Source organism: Physeter macrocephalus, chromosome 10 (genome assembly GCF_002837175.3).
Source record: "Physeter macrocephalus isolate SW-GA chromosome 10, ASM283717v5, whole genome shotgun sequence".
NCBI classification, from domain to species: Eukaryota; Metazoa; Chordata; class Mammalia; order Artiodactyla; family Physeteridae; genus Physeter; species Physeter macrocephalus.
Window position 1 is genome coordinate 25,470,199 of NC_041223.1, and position 20,650 is coordinate 25,490,848.

The 20,650-nt window shown below is 41.6% G+C and overlaps 1 protein-coding gene across 1 annotated transcript in view; it reads right to left on the reverse strand.

Moving 5' to 3' along the window:
• The window catches only part of ECT2L (epithelial cell transforming 2 like), a 56,587-nt gene extending 50,397 nt beyond the window's left edge, over positions 1–6,190 (reverse strand). The window contains 3 exon segments of the mRNA XM_024122418.2: positions 4,355–4,473; positions 5,858–5,884; positions 5,886–6,190. Of these exon segments, the coding sequence (XP_023978186.1) occupies positions 4,355–4,473; positions 5,858–5,884; positions 5,886–5,960 (221 nt within the window). The 5' untranslated portion in view covers positions 5,961–6,190.
• Positions 6,191–20,650: the final 14,460 nt, after the last annotated feature.

Sequence of the window (20,650 nt, forward strand, 5' to 3'; positions counted from 1 at the left end):
CTGCAGTTACATGAATCATGAATGTTGCCCCACCCATCAGGAAAAGCTACAAGTTTGAACAGCTCCAGCCCCGTAAGGAAAGGCCTTTGTAGGAGGCATTACCTCTTGCTGAACAGCAGCAATTTGAAACCGGTCCCACCAGTGTGACTAGGAGACTGATTCAATCTTCTCATAGGTTTCTCCAAGTGTGACAGACACAAACAGCCCAGTTTCCCTTAAGGAGTCACAGGAAAGGTCAGCCTACTCAAGTGGCAGGGGGACAACACCACTGGAAACCGTCAGACGTGTGGACAGATAAGCATAATGTACAGGGGAAATGCCACGATAGAGGTTTGTAAAAATGATGGGGGTGAAAGACGAGCAGGAAAGGCTTCCCAGCGGAGGTGACATTTAAGTTGAAGTGAAAGGGAGAACTTGCCAGAGGGACGGTTTCAGAAGACGAACCTTTGAAAAATGTCTTAAATATCACAAAACTCCATTTAAGAAAATTTCCAAAGTCTTAACAATATGGAATATTTATTAGGATAGAAAAGAAAAATCTTAGATATCTGAATATATCTCATAGAGGTTAAGAAGAATCTTTTAATGAAAACTGTGACAACATATTTCTGACTGGTACTGCAATATCCTGTTTAAGCTTTATAACTGCCTGAATTAAAACAAAGTTATTCAGAAATTATAAAACAAAGCATCTAAAACAATGGTTTCTCTGTCTGAAAAGCAAGGTATTGCACAAATATAGCTGAGCTTACATGCAAAGATTTCAGGCATTCGAATAATGCTAAATTCTCTCATTTATTCACAAACTTATTCATAGTTATGGGGGAACAGGGACTAGAGGAGTAAATATAATTCAGAAAAATCACTTAATAATTAAAAGTTGATTGCAGTGCTACCATTTGATCCAGCAATTCCATTTCTAGTTATATACCTAAAAGAAGTAAAGCATCCATATAGAAAGACTTATACACAGTTGTTCATAGCGGCATTACTTACAGTAGCCAAAATGTGGAAACCACCCAAATGTCCATCAACTGATGTGTGGATAAATAAAATATGGCATATCCACACTATGGAATATTATTTGGCAATAAAAAGGAAAGTCTTGATATATGCTATAAAACAGGTGAACTAAAGGCCACATATTGTATGATTCCATTTATGTGAAAAGTCTGGAATAGGCAAATTTATAGAGAAACAAAATAGATTAGTGGTTTTGCAGGGCTGGAATTGAGGGGCATTGGAAAATGGGGAGTGATTGCTAATAGACAGGGGGTTTCTTTGGGGTGATGAAAATGTTCTAAACTTAAATTATGGTGATGGTTGCACAACTCTGTGAATGTACTAAGACCAGGGGTCCCCAGCCCCTGGGCCATCAACCGGTACCAGTCCGCAGCCTGTTAGGAAGCGGGCCGCACAGCAGGAGGGGAGCGGAGGGCAAGCGAGCGAAGCTTCCCCTGCCGCTCCCCATCGCTCGCGTTACCGCCTGAGCCATCCCCCCCCCACCCCCCCGTGGAAAAACTGTCTCCCATGAAACCGGTCCCTGGTGCCAAAAAGCTTGGGGACCACTGCTAAAACCATTGAACTGTGTCCTTTAAAGGGATGAATTTTATGTATGTGAATTACATCTCAATAAAGATGCTTTAAAATTTTATTGCATTAACTTTAGGCTAAAAATGAAAATAAGTTGGGCTTTTAGATTTGGTTAAAATCAAGCACAGCTCAAACTGGATTAGACCATCTGCACGTGGTGTCTTCAGCTGTCAGTAAGAGGGAAGAAATGGCTGACCAAAAGAGATGGCAGGAAGTCATGTAAGAAAGACTTCATCCAGACTGTGGGGAATGACCTGATTGATGTTCAGCAACAAAAACCACCACTACAAATTAAAGATCCTGGTTTCAGGATGCCAAACCCAGAGACCAGAAATTGACATACAACTTCCCCCGAAATTAGCAGCCCAGAACATGTAATAACAGCTTCATGGGACTATGAAATACATACAACTCTGCAGAAACACAGCTGCTGTCAAACAAAGCAGAGTAATTTCACTTAACAGGTTAGTTCCATATCCTTCTCCCACAGAAAGAATTCAGGTGCCAGACGGTGAATGAAGTTTCCGGTGAAAAAATGTCAGGCCTAATGTTGCGCCTCAAAATATACCACAAGATCACTAATGACCTCCAGTGGCTACAACTAAAATTGCTCGGTTTGTGATACATGAGACTAGAACAGGATGGCCCACAAAGCAATTATGGATATAGGGTTTGGTCTATTATTTTCTTATCTTGAAAGCTGCAAAACTGGAGTCAAAGGAAGACTACCCAATGACTACCATAAAAATCTCCCTCCCTCCTGATTTTTAAGCATTGACTGAAGAGCCTCTTTGTGGCCTGTCTTTGCAGCCTCTTTCAACATGCCTGGAAGATGGCTGTCTCCCTCCAGTGACTTGGTGACTCCATCAGGAATAATCCACTAGGAGGCCCACGGATGCACAATGGAGAAGGTGCATTCATAGGTAGGAGAGATGAAATGACTGATCAAAAGAGATGGGCACAGGAGGAAGTGTAAGAAAGACTGAGAGAAGCAGGTATTGTAAACTAAAATTACTCAATTTGGGGCTTCCTTGGTGACGCAGTGGTTGAGAATCTGCCTGCTAATGCAGGGGACACGGGTTCGAGCCCTGGTCTGGGAAGATCCCACATGCCGCGGAGCAACTGGGCCCGTGAGCCACAACTACTGAGCCTGCGCGTCTGGAGCCTGTGCTCCGCAACAAGAGAGGCCGCGACAGTGAGAGGCCCGCGCACCGCGATGAAGAGTGGTCCCCGCTTGCCGCAACTAGAGAAAGCCCTCGCAAGAGAAACAAAGACCCAACACAGCCATTAATTAATTAATTAATTAATTAATTTTTTAAAAAATAAAAAAAATAAAATTACCCAATTTGGTCTTGCACAACTCTGACACTTTTTGGTAAATATCTAAGAAGTTTGAGGGTTAGCCTGTCCCCCAAGCCCCACCACCAGGTTGTAGTGAAAGCAGCACCAAATGATGCCCTACCTGGAGTTTCACTTGAACAAACTTTAGTAAATAAGCCCAAACCATTTCATACAGCCTCCTCTGTAGGCCTGACAAAATCCCAGCTCTCTGCCCTTTGGGTGAAAGATTCATTCAACTGAGAAAGAAAAATGGGGCTTCCCTGGTGGCGCAGTGGTTGAGAATCCGCCTGTCAATGCAGGGAACATGGGTTCGTGCCCCGGTCCGGGAAGATCCCACATGCCGCGGAGCAGCTGGGCCCGGGAGCCATGGCCGCTGAGCCTGCGCGTCCAGAGCCTGTGCTCCGCAACGGGAGAGGCCACAACAGTGAGAGGCCCGCGTACCACAAAAAAAAAAAAAAGAAAGAAAGAACAATGTTCCATAAACAGGATTCTATTACTATCCTTTTTGTTGGCCTCAGGCTACCAGAAAACCCCCAGTCAGACAAGGCCATTTTTTGGAGATGAAACCATCCTTAATAAGCACCAACTGGCCTGGCTGGATTCTTCAACCACGTCCAGGCATGCCGGAGGGCTCTCTAGAATATTTTGGTCAGTCCACATATCTGAATACCTTTAATTTCACCAAAGACAGGCCATTTCTAGCATTCAACCAGCATGTTAACAAGCCACTAGCTGCTCTGATAATAACTAATATCTAATATTTGCTATGCTAATTAGCAAAGTATCTGGTAATAATTAAAACACTGTGACCTTTCCAATACAGTGCTAGGTAATCACCCCTAGAGTACTAACTCTTGATCAAAACACTAGCTGCCCCTGGGTGTAATTTCAACTAACACTTTCACATTTCACACCAGCCATGCTAGAGTATTTTTAAATAAATTACAGGCATAATAGGATGCAGGGGAAAGAATTAGAAGAACCAGGACTTAACGGCAATCAGTGACCACTGCCATATAAGTCTTGCCCATATTCCTAAATGTTGCTGCCACTGTCATTTCTCAGATATTTTTTGGATTCATTCATTCATGTAACAAATATTTCGGAGTACCTACTTCAAATATCTTATCTGTCTGAGAGTTCCAAGGAGAATTTAATATACTAAGAGAATGTTAAAAATTCATTGGCTGAAGTTATTTATAACTTTTTGCAAAAACTAAACATCCTGCTATGGTAGGAAGGTGTTCAACTCCCCAAGGCTCCATTTTACCCACAAAGAAGCAGCAGCACTAGAAAAGATTGTTTATAAGCCTTAAAATATCAGTTGCTTTTTTTCTGTGGAAAAAAAGAAACTCTTAAAAGTTATATGAACATTTTATGATATTTTATTTTCTTTAAGATAATTACATCATTAGGCTACATTTAACTTAATTGTGATTTAGTGCATCATAAAAAAATTGTGAATAAGAATTCTTGATGTTGCTTGTTAGTCCAGAGGTCAAACCAGTGACTTATAAGAGCAACTCTTTCCTGAAAGAGCTATAAGGGAGAGAAAATGACATTTTCCTTTACAGTTCGATATGTTCTTAGTTGCTAAGCAATCCATAGGCAACCTAACAACCTCACAGCTAATATTTGCATTGCACGTTACAGTTCACAAAGCACTTTCACATATGTAGTAAGGGTCTCTCCCTTCAGCTTAAACTCCTTTTATCTAGGGATGCAGGCAAGCCCAGGCTTGTTGGGTGGGCTGGTGGGACAGGCTGGCAGGGATGTAATTGCAGAGGGGCTCAAGGAGGGCCCAAAGAGGTCATGGGTCCTCACTATTGTTTCCACCTAAGCTAATGTGGTCTGGGGAAACAGATCCCAAACATTTCATCTTGAAAACACATACTGGCTACTTGCTTAATTATGAAAACAGGGCCATGTGAAGTAGGTGTGATTTTACTAACCCATAGTCCAACCTCTTCATGGCACCCACCAAAAGGAAAGTTAGTAAATTTTGCTGAAGAGCCATTGTTAGAGGAGTGTCTCCATGAAAGACATACACCAGGACCAGCGTCCCCGCAAACCAGGACTTCAGTCCAGCTTGGCTCAGAGGACATATATAAACCCACTGTCTTTATTACTAGTCAGGCTTTGGTCCCAGCCCATCTGGCCTCCTTCCCTTGTAAATGCGCCTGGACCGTGCAGGAGCTCTGAGGACCCAGGCAGCCCCCTTTTCCACGAAGGTCTGGCAGAGCTGCCTGGGCCATTCCAGTGACTACTTCCTGCTTTATCTTTCAAAGGAGGGGCATCCCCAGGCCCCAGGGAACCATGCAGTTGGCACAAGAGGGAAGAGAGAATTAAAGAAACACATATCAACACTCTCCACACCAAAATACCACCAAAGCACCTTCTCTTATCTCCTCCCCCTTATAGCAACCAGGGTGTGTCCTGGAGGTTTCTGTTTCATCTCTGGAGGTGCTGACAGGGCAAAAGTGGGAGCAGCTCTTGCACCTCCCATAAGATTGGAGCTGTGGACTGGAGTGAGGAGAGACTGTCTTTGGGGTAGGGTTATTTTTGTTTAAAGTGACTCAAAAACTAAGTTCTTTACAAGTATTTATTTTATTTTAAATATGGCAACATGAGACCCAATATATCACAGTAAAATTCACCTTAGAGGGCTTCCCGGGTGGCGCAGTGGTTGAGAATCCGCCTGCCGATGCAGGGGACACGGGTTCGTGCCCCGGTCCGGGAAGATCCCACATGCCGCGGAGCGGCTGGGCCTGTGAGCCATGGCCTCTGAGCCTGCGCGTCCGGAGCCTGTGCTCTGCAACGGGAGAGGCCACAACAGTGAGAGAAAAAAAAAAAAAAAAAAAAAAAAAAAAAAAAAAAAAATTCACCTTAGAAATCTTGTCTTATTCTAGAGTATGTGACTCACCTGTCGATTTAATGAATTGTTGCTATTTTGGCATCCAGGCACTGAATCTTGTGTGGAAGCTCTCCATTTCCAAGCTTTCCCTGGGAGAATTCCCAGCTGACATCTCAGCAAATTATTTTTGTCCGGTCCTAGAAACTGTAGGTTCATTTCATAAACTGTAGGTTTAATTAAGATTACCTAGAACATCCAGTACCATATAGGAATAATAGAATTACAGCAATTCATTTACATATATTTGTTTATATAGATACAATTAGAGCAATTCATATATATATATCCACACAAATATACACAGAGAGTTCATGAACTCGAAATCATTGCAATTATTCTCTCCTCAACTACTTGCACCCAAATGTGAATCCAAACCAGAGCTGTTTTTCACTTTGCTGGCAGAATGACTCAGAAATTGGAATGATTCTTTATCAGCCATGAATACTGACTTTTTCCTTCTCTGGAAAACAGAATGTGAAGGGCTCAAAGAGGGCTCCCCGCCCCCACCCAGCGCCTAGCTTTTGAGGACATAAGTCAAAAAGGATATAGAAGAAAAAGTTAGGCTAATATATTAATGATCTATTGCTGCATAGCAAATTACCCTAAAATTTAACAGCTCAAAACAACAAACTCTTATTATTATCTCAAAGTTCCTGAGGGTCAGGAATCCAGGCACAATCGAGTAGGGTACTGTATTGTTAGTCTACTAGGGCTGCCACAAAAAACCACAGACTGGGCGGCCTGAACAACAGAAATTTGTTTTCTCACAGTTCTGGAGGCCGAAAGTCCAAGATCAGCATGTTGTTTCTGGTGAGGCCTCTCTTCCTGTCTTGCAGGCAGTAGCCTTCCTGCTGTGTTCTCACAAGGCCTTCATTCTGAGCACACATGGGGTGGGGTGCGGGAGGTGCTCTGGTATCTCTTCTTCTTCTTCTTATAAGGATACCAGTCCTATTGGATTAAGGCCCCCAACCTTATAACCTCATTTAACTTTTATTACCTCTTTATAGGCTCCAACTCCAAATGTAGTCACATCAGGGGTTGGGGCTTCAACATATGGATCTGGGGGTGGGGGGACACAATTCAGTACATACCAAGTACCTCTGCTTCAAAATCTCCTATAGGCTGCAATCAGTGTGTTGGCCAGGACTCCAGCCTCATCTGAAGGATCTGAAGCTCATTCATGTGGCTGTGACCAGGATTCAGTTGCTCATGGACTGCTGGGTGGAGGAATCTTTTGCTTTCCTTGCCACATGGGCTTCTCCATAGGGCAGTTCACATGGCAGCTGGCTTCCATAAGAGGAAGCAAATGAAAAAGCAAGAGAGGGCACACAAGAGGGAAGCCACAGTCTCTTTGTAACCTAACCTCAGAATTGGTATCCCATCACTTTTGCTCTGTTCTATTAGGTAAAAGCAAGTCGCTATGTCTGGCCCACACTCAAGGGGAGAGGATTATACAGGAGCGCAGATAGTAATACAATCTACCACAGTTCACCCGTTGGATCAGTTCCCTTCCTTTCCCACATGCAGAACACACTCATCCACGCCTTCAAGCAGACAACCCCAAAGTTCCATCTCATCAATATTTTGAGCTTAGATCCCAGGAGACAGAAATGATTCATAACAGCCTCTACAGACCCAGATATACCTACTCTTGATCTAGAGAACTCTGAACTAAAAAGATAAGCTATCTGGTACTAGCCCCTACACACAATAAATATAATGGTAGAACAGGAAAAGGATAACTACAATAAATATTCCCATTTGTAAAGGAGAAGAACGATATATAAAAGAGTTAATCCATAGCAACTCTGAGATCCTGCTGTAGAAGGCTGGAATCCAGTTATCATTTTTAGTCTCAAACGATCACATTCTCTTTTATACCGTGTAGGTAACTCCTTTGACAACACGGCTTTCTCAATATCTATCTCAAGTTATTTGATTCTAGGCAGTGTTAAATGCCACAATTGTTTAGAGACTTGTCTCTCTCTCTCTCTCTCTCTCTCTCTCTCTCTCTCTCTCTCTTTCTCTCTCTTTCTCTCTCTCTCTCTCTCTCTCTCTGTCAATTTAATTGTAAGTAGTTTGAGCCTATCAGACTTTCCTTAGGAAGAGCCAAACCCTAAGTCTCCCCTCTTTGAGATATTTTCCCAGCGTGAAAGTATTTGCTGGGTACCGCCTTATTCCATTCAGAGATCCTAACAATGGTGTGACAGCCATACTCTTCTTGACTTGGTCTTTGCCACTAGGCAGAGTTTTAAGCAGACTTTTTTGCTCAAAGCACTTCTCTGTTGCTTCTTAACTAGTTGAACATGTGAATCAGTTGCACCTTCCAAGCTTGCAAAACCCTGAGTTTTTTGGTTGTCTCTGAATTCCTTTTCATTCCTGCTTGCAAACCAGCCAAATATTTTCTGAGCTCCTTTAATTCTTGTAGTACCTTGGCAAATGCAGGCAGTAGAAATGAACACATTCTAATAACAGTCATTTTCTACCTCTTTGTATAAAGTACAAGCTCATTAGGTATGTAATATGCCTTTTAAGCTATTCTAGACTATACTTTTATACATTTTTTTTGGTAACATGGATTGCTGACTGTCCAAGTTTCCAATAACAATTTCATGCTGCCAGACTGGATGTTAATGTTACATAATTTGAGATGTATTGATGTTGGTATGGCAGAATCCTACTCCTGGAACCAATATTTGTATCTACGAAACATTTAAGGAAGAAATAACAAATGTATTCCAGAGAATAGAAAAAGTGGGAATTATTTCCAGGTCCTTCTATGAAGTCAGCATAACCTTAACACCAAAACCCAACAAGAACCTTATAAGAGAGGAATATTATAGGTTTATTACCATAAACATAGGTCCAAAAATCCTAGTCAAAATATTAGAACACCAAACCCAGCAATGTATTAAAAATGTTAATATATCACCAGCAAGTTGGAATGTAAATTTGATTTGATATTACAAAATCAATGCACTTCTCATCATTAATAAAACAAAGGAGAAAGTCATGAAAATTTCAGTAGATACAAAAAGTGCATTTGATAAGATTCAACTCCCATTCATAACAAAAAAAATCTTACCAACCTAGAACTAGAAGAAACTTCCTAATCCAAATTAGAACATATTATAAGAAACTAGCAAACATTAAACTTAATAGTAAAATGTTGAAACTTTCCTTATAATTGCCACTACCATCTTTATTCACTATTGTTCTGGAGTTCTGTGCAATGTAATAAAGCAAGAAAATTAAATTATAATCATTGAAAAGGAAAAAACTGTCATTATTTATTGGTGGCATAATTGTATGTAGAAAATACTGAAGAATTTACAGGTAAATTGTCAGATTTAATGCATGTTTAGGAAGGTTGCTATATACAAGGTCAACATAAAAAAAAATCTGTATTTCTGTATACTAACAACAAATTTTTATTAAAAAACAATATGGGGCTTCCCTGGTGGTGCAGTGGTTGAGAGTCTGCCTGCCGATGCAGGGGATGCGGGTTCGTGCCCCGGTCCGGGAAGATCCCACATGCCGCGGAGCGGCTGGGCCCGTGAGCCATGGTCACTGAGCCTGCGCGTCCGGAGCTACGCAACGGGAGAGGGCACAAAAGTGAGAGGCCCGCATACCGCAAAAAACAAACAAACAAACAACAAAAAAAAACCCCAATATGTCATTTATAATAACTTTAAAAAATCCAATTTAAATCAGAGGTACAAATGTTCCACATAGAATACTAAAAATTTTATCAAGAGAAATTTTTAAAGCTCTAAGTAACAGTAACGTCTATATAGATGTTAGTTGTACCAAATTAATCTATTAATCAAAACCCAGCAGTGGGGTGGTGTGTGTGTGTGTGTGTGTGTGTGTGTGTGTGTGTGTGTGTGTTTGACAAACTAATTATGAATATGTATGAAAATGCAAAGGGTCAAGAACAGCAAAGACAACTTTAAAAAGAATAAAGTAATAAGACTTACTCTACATGGTATCAGGACTTATTTACTATAAAGTTAGTGTAAATAGAGCATGAGATATTGGCATAAGAATAGACAAATAAACCAGGTGGGTCCAGAAAGAGACTCACAAGTATATCCCACTAGATTTATGACACTAGTGGCACTGCAGAATAGTAGGAAAGGAATATTCTAGTCAGCAACCCATGGAGTAGAACCACTGTGTTCCGTTGGGCCCAGCTGATCCTCAGAATCATTATAGTAAAAGATTGTTTTAAGTCACTAGATTTTGGAGCGTTTTGTCATTCAGCAATAAAAACTGATAGAAAAAATTCATACCTGGAAGTAGAGTATTGCCATAACATAACTTAAAGCATATGGCAATGATGTCGAAAAAGAGCAGCAAGTGGAAATTGGAAGGGTGGTGAGGAGACTGTCAGTGGAGCCTAGAAGAACAGTGAAGTTGCTAAGAAAGACTAGAAAAAGGATCACCTGTGTTATGTAGCAGTGGAATGTTTAGTAACACTGTTGCCTGCATTAATGTGGACAATAGGAAATCTACCAAGGAATGTGCAGACCTGGCTAAAGAGATTCCAAGCAGGATATAGAAAGTTCTGACTGGCTTCTTAGCTGAATATGATACAATAAGAGAGACATGAACTGACCTGAAAATCTACTTAGTTTTTTAGCAGAGTCTAGCAGAAATAAAGAACATCTAGTACAGTATCTCCAGCCAGCAAAAAGTCTCAAAGTAATAAATGGCTTCATTTCAAAGACCTCCTTGATAAGGTCTTTGAAAGGTTTAAGGTGGTGTGTCTCATAGACCCTCTCATTTAGAAAATAAAAGAGTTCCTAAGAGTCTTAGAGACTTTGTCCCACAGCACCCTGATTCATATCCCAAGGCAGCCAGGGGCCTATCTCAAAGGGATTTGTGGATGCAGCTTTTGTTGAAGAGAATGGATTATAATAAGATACACAGAAAGCCCACAAAATTGTCAAGAAGATTGTTCTGGTGAAAGCATGACCAGCTTGAAATAAAAGGGACTGAGAAGGCCTGAAATAGTCTCTGAGCCTCCAACTGTCTACAGGTAAGAAGCAGGCTGAGAAAGCTTTGCAACTGCAACCACAGATAATTTCGTGTTGAAAAAGATGGGTAACTCAGAGGACAGAGCCAAGAGTCAGTAGTGCAGAGCCAAGAGAAGCTGAGAACAATGGATTAGGAGGCTACTCCCAGGGAGTCGACCTGGACCATAATCAAGGAATTATCAGGACAACTGGTCTGGCTGAATTTCAGAATTGCTATGTACCAGAAACTGCCATGTGACTTCTGTTTCCTGCCTTTGTGAATAGGAAAGACTGCTGTGGTTACCCTTCTTGTGTTTCACTAGTGTAATCTAGGTGTCTGGGAGACAGCTACATTCACAGGTCTCCAGTTCAAGAGGAGTGACAGACAAGGAGCCTCACTTGCAATCGGACCTGATGCAGATCACGAGGGACGGGACTTCTAGACTGAGACCATAATTAGATGAGACTTTGGGTGTCTTGGGATGGGGTAAATGTATTCTGCTTGTGAAAGGCATGTGAATTGTTGTGACCAGAGGATGCAACGTGGTATATTGTCTGTACATATGGCCAGGAATGATTGCTCCCATCCAGTTCTCCCATCAAGAAGTGGAGTCTTATTGCCCTTCCTCCCCACAAATCTGCACTAGCACTGCCTTGTGATAACCAATAGGATGTTATGGAAGTGACGATATATGACTTCTGGTCCTGGGCTTTAAGACGTGCAGTTTCTCTTTTTGCACTCTTGAGATCTAGCTGCCGGGTAAATAAGCTTGGGCTAGATTACTGAGTGAGGTGAGACCACGTGGAAAGACAGAGGTTGAACCAGCCCCCAACTATTTCAGCCACCCCAGTCAGAGCACCAGATGTGTGAATGAAGCCATCTCGGGTATTCCAGTTCCAGCTAAGCTCTCGGGTAAATGCAACCAGATGAATGACCCCAGCCTACAACAGCAACTGGAACTGCCCAGATGAACTGTGAACCCACAGAATTGTGAAAAACAACGATTCCTGTTTCAGATTTGGAGATGGTTTGTTATCCAGCACAGACTGACAAAGTTGTGTGTTGGTGAGCATCCAGAACTCTCATATATAGCTGGTCAAAAGTGTAAATTAGTATAAGTACTTGAAAAACGGGCATTATTTCCTGAAGTTGAACATATGCATACACTTGACCCAACAGAAAAACATGCACATGTGGACCAAATATATCCACAAGAATGTTCATAGCTGCTTTGGATGATAGCTCCAAACTGGATACAACCCGAGCATCCATCAACAGTTGAATAGATAAATATATTGTCATATATTCATGCAATAGAATGCTACAGGTCAATGAACAGGCTGCTGCTATACACAACAATACGCAAGAATCACACACCTAAGACATTAAACAAAGGAAGCTGGAAACAAAATAATACATTTTGCATGGTTTTATTTATACAAAGTTCTACGCTCTAGTGGTTGAAGTCAGGATAGTGGTTACCTTTGGGGAGGAAAGAGAAGGTAATGACTAGAAGGGATATGAGAGGGGATTCTGGGGTGCTGGTATTGATCTAGGGGTGGGAGCCTGGGTGAGTTCACTTTGTAATTCATCGAGTATTACACTTATAACTTGCATATTTTTCTATATCTTCTATTTTGATTAAGAAGTTTTAAAACAACATCAAATACTACCAAGTACTAGAAAAAGTAAAAGTACAACTCTATAAAGATAGAAAACTTTACTGAAAAACAATTTTTAGAGACCTAAATCAATGGAGAGAGATGTTTAGAGATATGTATTAGAGATTCAGAAAAATGAAGAGACTGATTCTCTCAAATTGATCTACAGATTCAATGCAATCTCAAAAAAATCCCAAAGTGATATTGTATGTGTGTAACTTGAAAAGCTGATTCTAAAATATTTATGGAAATTTACAAGGCTAAAGTAGTCCAGACAGTCTGGAAGAGCAAGAGAGGGAGATGTGTTTCTAGATATCAAGACTTATTATAGGGGAGGAGGGAAAAATTGGGAGTTTGGGATTAATATGTACACATTAACTGAATCACTTTGCAATACACCTGAAACTGACACAACTTCGTAGATCAACTGTACTTCAATAAAAACAAACAAACCAAAAAACAAGGATATATTGTATAGCACAGGGAATTACAGCCATTACCTTGTAATAACTTTTAATGGAGTATAATCTGTAAAACTATTGAATCACTATGCTATATACCTGAAACTAATATAATATTGTAAATCAACTATACTTCAATAAACAATTAATGTAGAAAAACTTATTATAAAGCTGCACTAATAAGATGACATGGTATTAGCATGGGGACAAATAACTAATCAGGGGAGCAGAAGAGAAGGGTCCAAAATAGACTCATGTGTACATGGGCACTTCTTAGATTTCAAATCAAAGAGGAAGAGAGAGATTTTTCCATTTATAGAAAACAGAGTATCTATTTAAAAAAGAGAAAAGCAAGTGGACCACTTTCTCACACTGTACCACACGCACATCAGTATCTGGAGGCTTTTTACATATAAAATCAATTACACATGGCTTGTGAGTGCCCAGAAGACAAAATTAAGAACAATGGATGAGGTCAGAGAGATGGATTTTGGCTCCGTCTAAGTGGGAAAACAATCACTTCAGCAGCATTAGCTGTCTTGGGAGGTTATGTCCATTACAGAAGATGTTAAAACACAAATTGGATGACCGCTTCCACTGAAATTCTAGCTGAGATTCAAGCATCAGAAATGTCTAAGTTTCTAAGCAACCCTCTGTTGCTATAAATACCAAGAAGAGAGGGAACAATGTGAATTTCTTCAGCCTGGAGTAGCTGAAGAAATTTCATTGGCAAGTCAGAAGAATCTGAGAATAAGCCAGACACTGGTGGTGCCTCTACGCTTATTACACTTCAATGAGACAGAAGCACATTTTAAAAATGAATAGCTTGGAAAGGCATGTACCATATTAGGAACAGTTTTAGAAATATTACAGAAGGGCAGCATGACATGGTGAGCACCAAATTTGAATTCCTGCTCTGATCCCCCCAAACTGAAGCCTTAGGGACTTCACTGGTGGTCCAGTGGTTAAGACTCCACGCTTCCACTGCAGGGAGCATGGGTTTGATCCCTGGTCTGGGAACTAAGATCCCACATGCCGCACGGCCAAAAACAAAAAACCTCAACCTCCCCCCCAGAATTAAAGCTTTACAAGTAATTTCATCTCTGAGCCTCAGTCTCCTCACGTGTGAAGCAAGGCAGTGATGTGTCTTGGCAAACTACAGTACAATAATGTTCAGATAAAAACCTCATGGCAATGTGGAAAATTAAATACCTCCCTCTGAATCAACATTAGATCAAAACAAATCCTTAGTTTCATAAGATGCCCAGCTGTTGTTATGTGAAATCTCTCCAAGAGCCAACATAAGGGATTTTTATTTAGCAAGTTCTCAAAATTGGTGTTATCCTCTGTGGTAAGGTATTACTGAGTTACAAAATGAGCGGAACATTACAGAAAGAATAGTTGCTATCTCTGCTGGTGGGCTTCAATATGTGAGTACAGTACATCATATATAAACATAGACACAGATACAAATTCCCACAGGATTATATTCATTCTCTTAGTTGAATATCTTACTTTATTGCCTAGTTATTTGATCCAGGGAGAGACAGCATGCTGGCAATCACTACTTCTTTAAATGGAATGATTTCTCTTCATAGTCCAGCATTTAAAATCTCTCCAGGGACTTCCCTGGTGGCACAGTGGTTAAGAATCTGCCTGCCAACGCAGGGGACACGGGTTCGATCCCTGGTCCGGGAAGATCCCACATGCCGGAGCAGCTAAGCCCGTGCACCACAGCTACTGAGCCTGCACTCTAGAGCCTGCCAGCCATAACTACTGAAGCCCGTGCACCTAGAGCCCGTGCTCCGCAACAAGAGAAGCCACCACAATGAGAAGCCCGTGCACCGCAACAAAAAGTAGCCTCCACTCATCACAACTAGAGAAAGCCCACGCACAGCAACGAAGACCTAACGCAGCCAAAAATTAAAAAAATAAAAATAAAATAATTTTTAAAAATCCTTTCAGCCTCTAAAAAAAACCCACAAAACTCTCCAAATAGTAGCTGCATAAGATATTAATAGGTATTTCCCAGAAAAACAGCATCTGTGGTTAAATCTGCCTGGAAATGATTGATTGAACAAAATTAAAACTTTTTTTGTAGGATGTTTTGCAAATTTAGTATATTGATGTTCACAGTCAATCTCCAAGAGAAGGAGGTAATATGTAGCATATCTCTTGTTCATTGTTAAAGGAGCCTATCATGAAGTGTATTAGTTGTCTAATGTGGGTATCATAGTGGGTATCTAGTGCTGTGTAACAAACAGTCCCAAAACGTAGTTGCTTTAAAAAAGCATTTATTCTCTCACAGTTTCTGTGAGTCAGGGGTCAAGCATGGCTTAACTAGGTCCTCTGGTTCAGGATCTCTCGCAACCCTAGTGTCAGCTGGGGCTTTTGTCATCCCAAAGCTGAACTGGGGAAGGATCCACTTCCAAGCTCGGGTAGAGGGTTGTCAGCAAGATACAGTTCCTCACAGACTGAGGAACAAGGGCCTCAGTTCCTTGAAGGCTGGAGGCTCCCCTCCCAGGTGGGCTTCTCCACAGCTTAGCTCACAAAATGGCAGCTGGCTTCCACCCAAGTAAGCAAGCGAGAGGTCAAGAGAGGGCAGGCAAGATGGAAGCTAGAGTCTGTAACAAAATCTCAGAAGTGATATACCATTGCTTTTTGATTCGTCAGAGCAGGGGGTCAGCAAACATGGTCAGCAGGCCATATTTGGCCCACTGCCCATTTTTGTAAACAGTTTTATTGAAAGGTAATCATATTTATTTACATATTGTCTGTGGTTGCTTTTCAGTACAACAGCAGAATTGAGTGATTGGGAAAGAAACCATATGGCTCACAGAGCAAAAAATATTTCCTACCTGGCCCTTTACAGAAAAAGTTTGGCAAACCCTGCATTAGAAACAAGTGTAGCCTCCACTTGAGGGGAGGAGATTCAAAAGGGCACGAATACCAGGAAGCTGGGGTCGTTGGGAGTCATTTTAGAAGCTGCCTACCTCTTAGTGCCTGCCAACAGGTAGGGACTTGGCAAGTAGTTGCTGAGTGAGTAAATGAATAATTGCTCACATCCACCAATTTTCTAAATTCAAGGGCTGAAAGAAAAGTTGCTAGCCAAGAGAAAGCCAAATTTCTTCACCAATTATTAGGATTTGACAACTGCATCACAACTGTAACAACTTATCAACTTGTGTGATCTTCTTATTAGTAACTTCCATCATTATATCAAGTGAGTTAGATGGCAAAATAAGCTTAGAATTGAATTAATATGTAGATCGGACAGATTATTCTTTCACAACATCAGCAAATTGGAATAAAGTGTATGTATTTGAGATGAGAATTCACTCTGGGGGCAAGAATATTTATTGTGTATTATGTTTACGATAGGACAGCTACAGTATCTTCTAATACCAAGAGAGACTCAAAACCTAAATGTACAAAATCAAATTCTCATCCATTTTTTTCATCTTTTCTCGATGTGCTTTCTCCAAAAGCCAAAATACTGTACCACAAAGTTCTTCCTTGATCATTTAGGATCTCTCTTGTTCTAATACAAAGTAGCGAGTCATTCTTATTTATTTATTTATTTTTTTGGTGGTATTTGGGCCTCTCCCGTTGCGGAGCACAGGCTCAGCGGCCATGGCTCACGGGCCCAGCCGCTCCGCGGCATGTGGGATCTTCCCGGACCGGGGCACGAACCCGTGTCCCCTGCATCGGCAGGCGGACTCGCAACCACTGCGCCACCAGGGAAGCCCCGCGAGTCATTCTTGGAAGAGGAAATGTCCCGCTGCTGCTTTGCTTACAGCCTAGTTTTCCACTGAATTGAAACTCCAGCGTGGGTGACACAAACTGGAGAACTATTTCTTACCTCACTTTGTAAAACAAGGGCTCTAAATATTTCTAAAGTTTGGTGCAAAAAGGGAATAAAATAGGAGACCCCAATCTGTGGCTCTTCTCCTGTGTTACTGGATCCAACAAGCATATTAAGTAACTAAATCAAAGTGGGGAGGGGGACATGGAATAAAGGCTATATTTAACATCCTACATTTTTTTGAGTAGCTACTCTGACTGGCACAGTGCTAGTAAGTCTCACACGAGCTCATTTATTTCTCACATTCATCCTGGGAGTTTGATTACAGATGAAAAGAACAGGGTAAAGAAAATATTCCAAGGTCACACAGGTAGTAACTGGTATCAAGTTTAAAGGTTATACTGGATTTTGCCTAACATGTGCGTGCAACTTGAATTGGATGTATGACTGGTATGGGTTAATTTGGAAATATACTTTCTATCCCGTGACTTATTATTCTTTATAACTGACATATCAACGAGAAACTCAGCAATCGACACTTGCACCTCCATGCTTAGGGAGAAAAAGGCGGATGGGGGGTGGCAGGTGGTGCCTGTTGTGTGACAACCAAAGCCAGGTTAAGGGGTGAGAGGGCTGGACAGCTGCCAGTCCATACAGAGAGCTAAATCATCACTGGGCTAAATCAGAACCGTGTTGTCATTAAGTATGTTTCCACAGGTGATTGGTTACACAGCTGGAGGAATGTAAATTACTCGGGTCCTACTCCACTGTGCAAGACACTGACTTGGAGTGGAAACTGGAAACAAAACTTTGTTCCCTGGCACAGAGGTACCTACATTTGAGTACTTATTAGGCAATTCACATTGCGAGTTGTACAATGATTCATTTATTTTCTAAAAGTTAATTACTTAAATATGCCTCCTCAGAGGTTGTGTGGTTCTAAAGATTGCAGAAAAGGACTGGTATACAGGAAAAGTGAGTGTGATTTGTGAAAAAATAGAAATGAAAGATAATTCCAGTTAAGTAAAATGTCCTATATTCAGGGCGTGTAAAAACATGCCATTTTGAACAGAAACTGGTATATAATTTTTATTAAATGCACAAATAAATAATAAATAATGAAAGTAATAGCATGTTTTGAGGCACAGGAGGAGTTTTGTGAGCCAAAAATGGACATAATCAAATGCTGGATTTGCTCACAGATATAGAAGTTTAAAGCTATAACATTAAAATTATAACAAGAAGTGACTGTACTATTTAAATTCATTCAAGAAGAATAATCAATTATTGTTGTTCTAAAACTTCCAAGTCCCAACCCCTACTTTCTTTCACGTAAATAATGATTTTTAGAGCACGATTTTTGAGGTTCCTATGATGCACAAATGTCAAGATGGGCCTGAAAACAATTACACGGTTGTGCTGCACTTGAATACGTGTGTTGTTAGGATATTCTGTTCTGATACATGGCAAGGTTGATTAATAAGCAGAGCATGGGTCCTTTTAAAAAGATAAAATATAAGTATCACGATTTTAACTAAAATTTGATCTTATTGATCTATATATGACTATAACCCTATTCATCAAATCTTAGCGTATTAACTTTTCAGAGCTATACAGTTCTAACCACGAACTGTATTCGCAGTGGATTCTCTGTATTTCTCTTTCACTACCTGCCCCCCATCCCTCTCATTCCCCCCACCTCGTGACCCCACTTTTCAGACTCTGGCAGGAGGAAAAGGGTGAGAACTGCCCGAAGGAGGGAGGAAGTCGCTGTGAGCCAGCTCAGAATCCTATGATCAGTGTTTTCCAAACTGCTCAATAACTCAATGACTTCATCCCTATCTCAAATGCGTGCTCTGCAGGAGATAACAGTTTACTGGCCACAGCCCAATTCAAACCTGACCCTAGGCAGGGACAGTGGTGTTTCTCCCAAGCGCCCCTTCGGTGCTGTAACCACAGCACCAAGGTCACCGAAGGGAAGCCCAGCGAGGGCGCTGCTTTGGGTCTTCCCGAGGCTGCACCGGGAACTAAACCGCCCGGGAGCTGGGCCCCCATGGCCCCCCCAAAAAGCTGTGCAGCCTAGAAGGCAAGCGCTTTACCTCCGGGAGGTGGCGGAGAGTCCCGGCTCCGGGCGTCTGCCTCCTCTTCGCACCGTGCGAAGCTGCGAGAGCAGGACCCTGGCCGCAGCCGGGGGCAGGGGCGGGGCCTGCAGCCCGCCGTCTCCATAGAGACCGACCACACGGCCCCGCCCTCCCCCGCCGGCCAGGCAGCTCCAGGCACCTCCAGGCACCTCCAGGCACCAGCACCCACACAGGGTTCCAGAGCGGCTGGAGGAACTGCGTGACCGACGCCGCCTTCCCGGCTGGCGGGCCCAGAAGCCGGGCGGACCAAGCCCCGAGCGTCAGCGCCCTGCCGGCCAACGCCGCCTCCTTAAGGGCTGCACCGGATTCCGGCCCGGGCGGCGTTCCCGCTTCTTTGTCACCCTTCAGGGAGTCTGCGATGGGATCCCTGGCATCTCTGTAGTTCCAGAAGCCCCTGAAGACACGGAGCAGTGGGGCCAGACCCCGACAGGAGACTTGGGTACAGAAGCCAACGTTTGCTTGCTCTCAAAGAAAGCCAGCAATTTTAATGCTGTGTGATGGAAAAGGTGGGGTTTCTTATCTTCAGCAAATCCTCAGAATATTTTAATACTTATTGCCAATTTTCACATTATACAGGAGGTACCAAAGCCAAAGCAACATCCTTCTTAATTAATTTCTAATGGTTCTGGTCAAAATGCCTTTAAGTATTTGTGAAGCCTGGAAGTTTTTTTCATTTATATGTAGATGAATAGTTACCACCAAGGAAAGATGTTCACAACATGAAAAGCAGGTTAGAAAACCATATGAATAGTACTACCTAATTTTTGTAAATAAACGTTTGTCTAAGAAGTCTGGAAGTATGTAAACAAATGTTAAATGGTTTGCTCCGGTAGTACTTTTAAAAAATCAATTAAAAAAAAATTCTACAATAAATATGCAACATCTGTATAATAAATAATAAATTTTTTTCTGATCCAAGCACCTCATTTTTTTCCCCTGTTGCCTTTAACATGTTTTAGTTGTGTGAAAGGATACAAACTAAACTAAAAATTTGTTACCTGGGACCCACATGGGGTTCACTGACACAAAGGACAAATGAACCAGCTGAATAAACAAGGTCAATCTGCTGCTCTGTCACTACACCACAGGAAACAGCTTTTGCTTTACTCTATCTTAGGACCCATCCAAGAAAAACACGTCAGTTGGCAAAGTTTCCTTTTGCTCTTTCAGACCCTAGAATGCTTTTTCCCTTGGAATCCCTATGTGCTCAATCCAACAAAGCAGTTTTGAAGGTTACATTTAATGTTCTGGTGATCTTCTCAGTTTTAAAAGGGGTATTAAAAAGACTGATTAGATAAACTGATCAAAACTCTTGGAACGCAGAATGCCAAAAATTACTGAAATTGAGACTTTTAAAAAATATTGTTCAATGTGTCCCCACCCTCCCCATCTCCCATTAGGTAGGTGCTTGTTTCTGTGGCCTGGAAACAAGGAGAAAGCAGCATGGACATATTCTACAAGGTGAAGGCAAGTGAGCTATAAATGGATAAACAAAATGTGGTATATCCATACAATGGAATGTGATTCGGCCAGGAAAAGAAGTATTGATAACATGCTACAACATGGATGAACCCTGAAACCTTGAAAACATTATACTAAGTAAAAGAAGCCAGTTACAAAAGCCATGTATTGTATGATTCCATTGATAGAAAATGTTCAGAATTGGCAAATCCGTAGAAACAGAAAATAGATTACTGTTGTTGCCAAGGGCT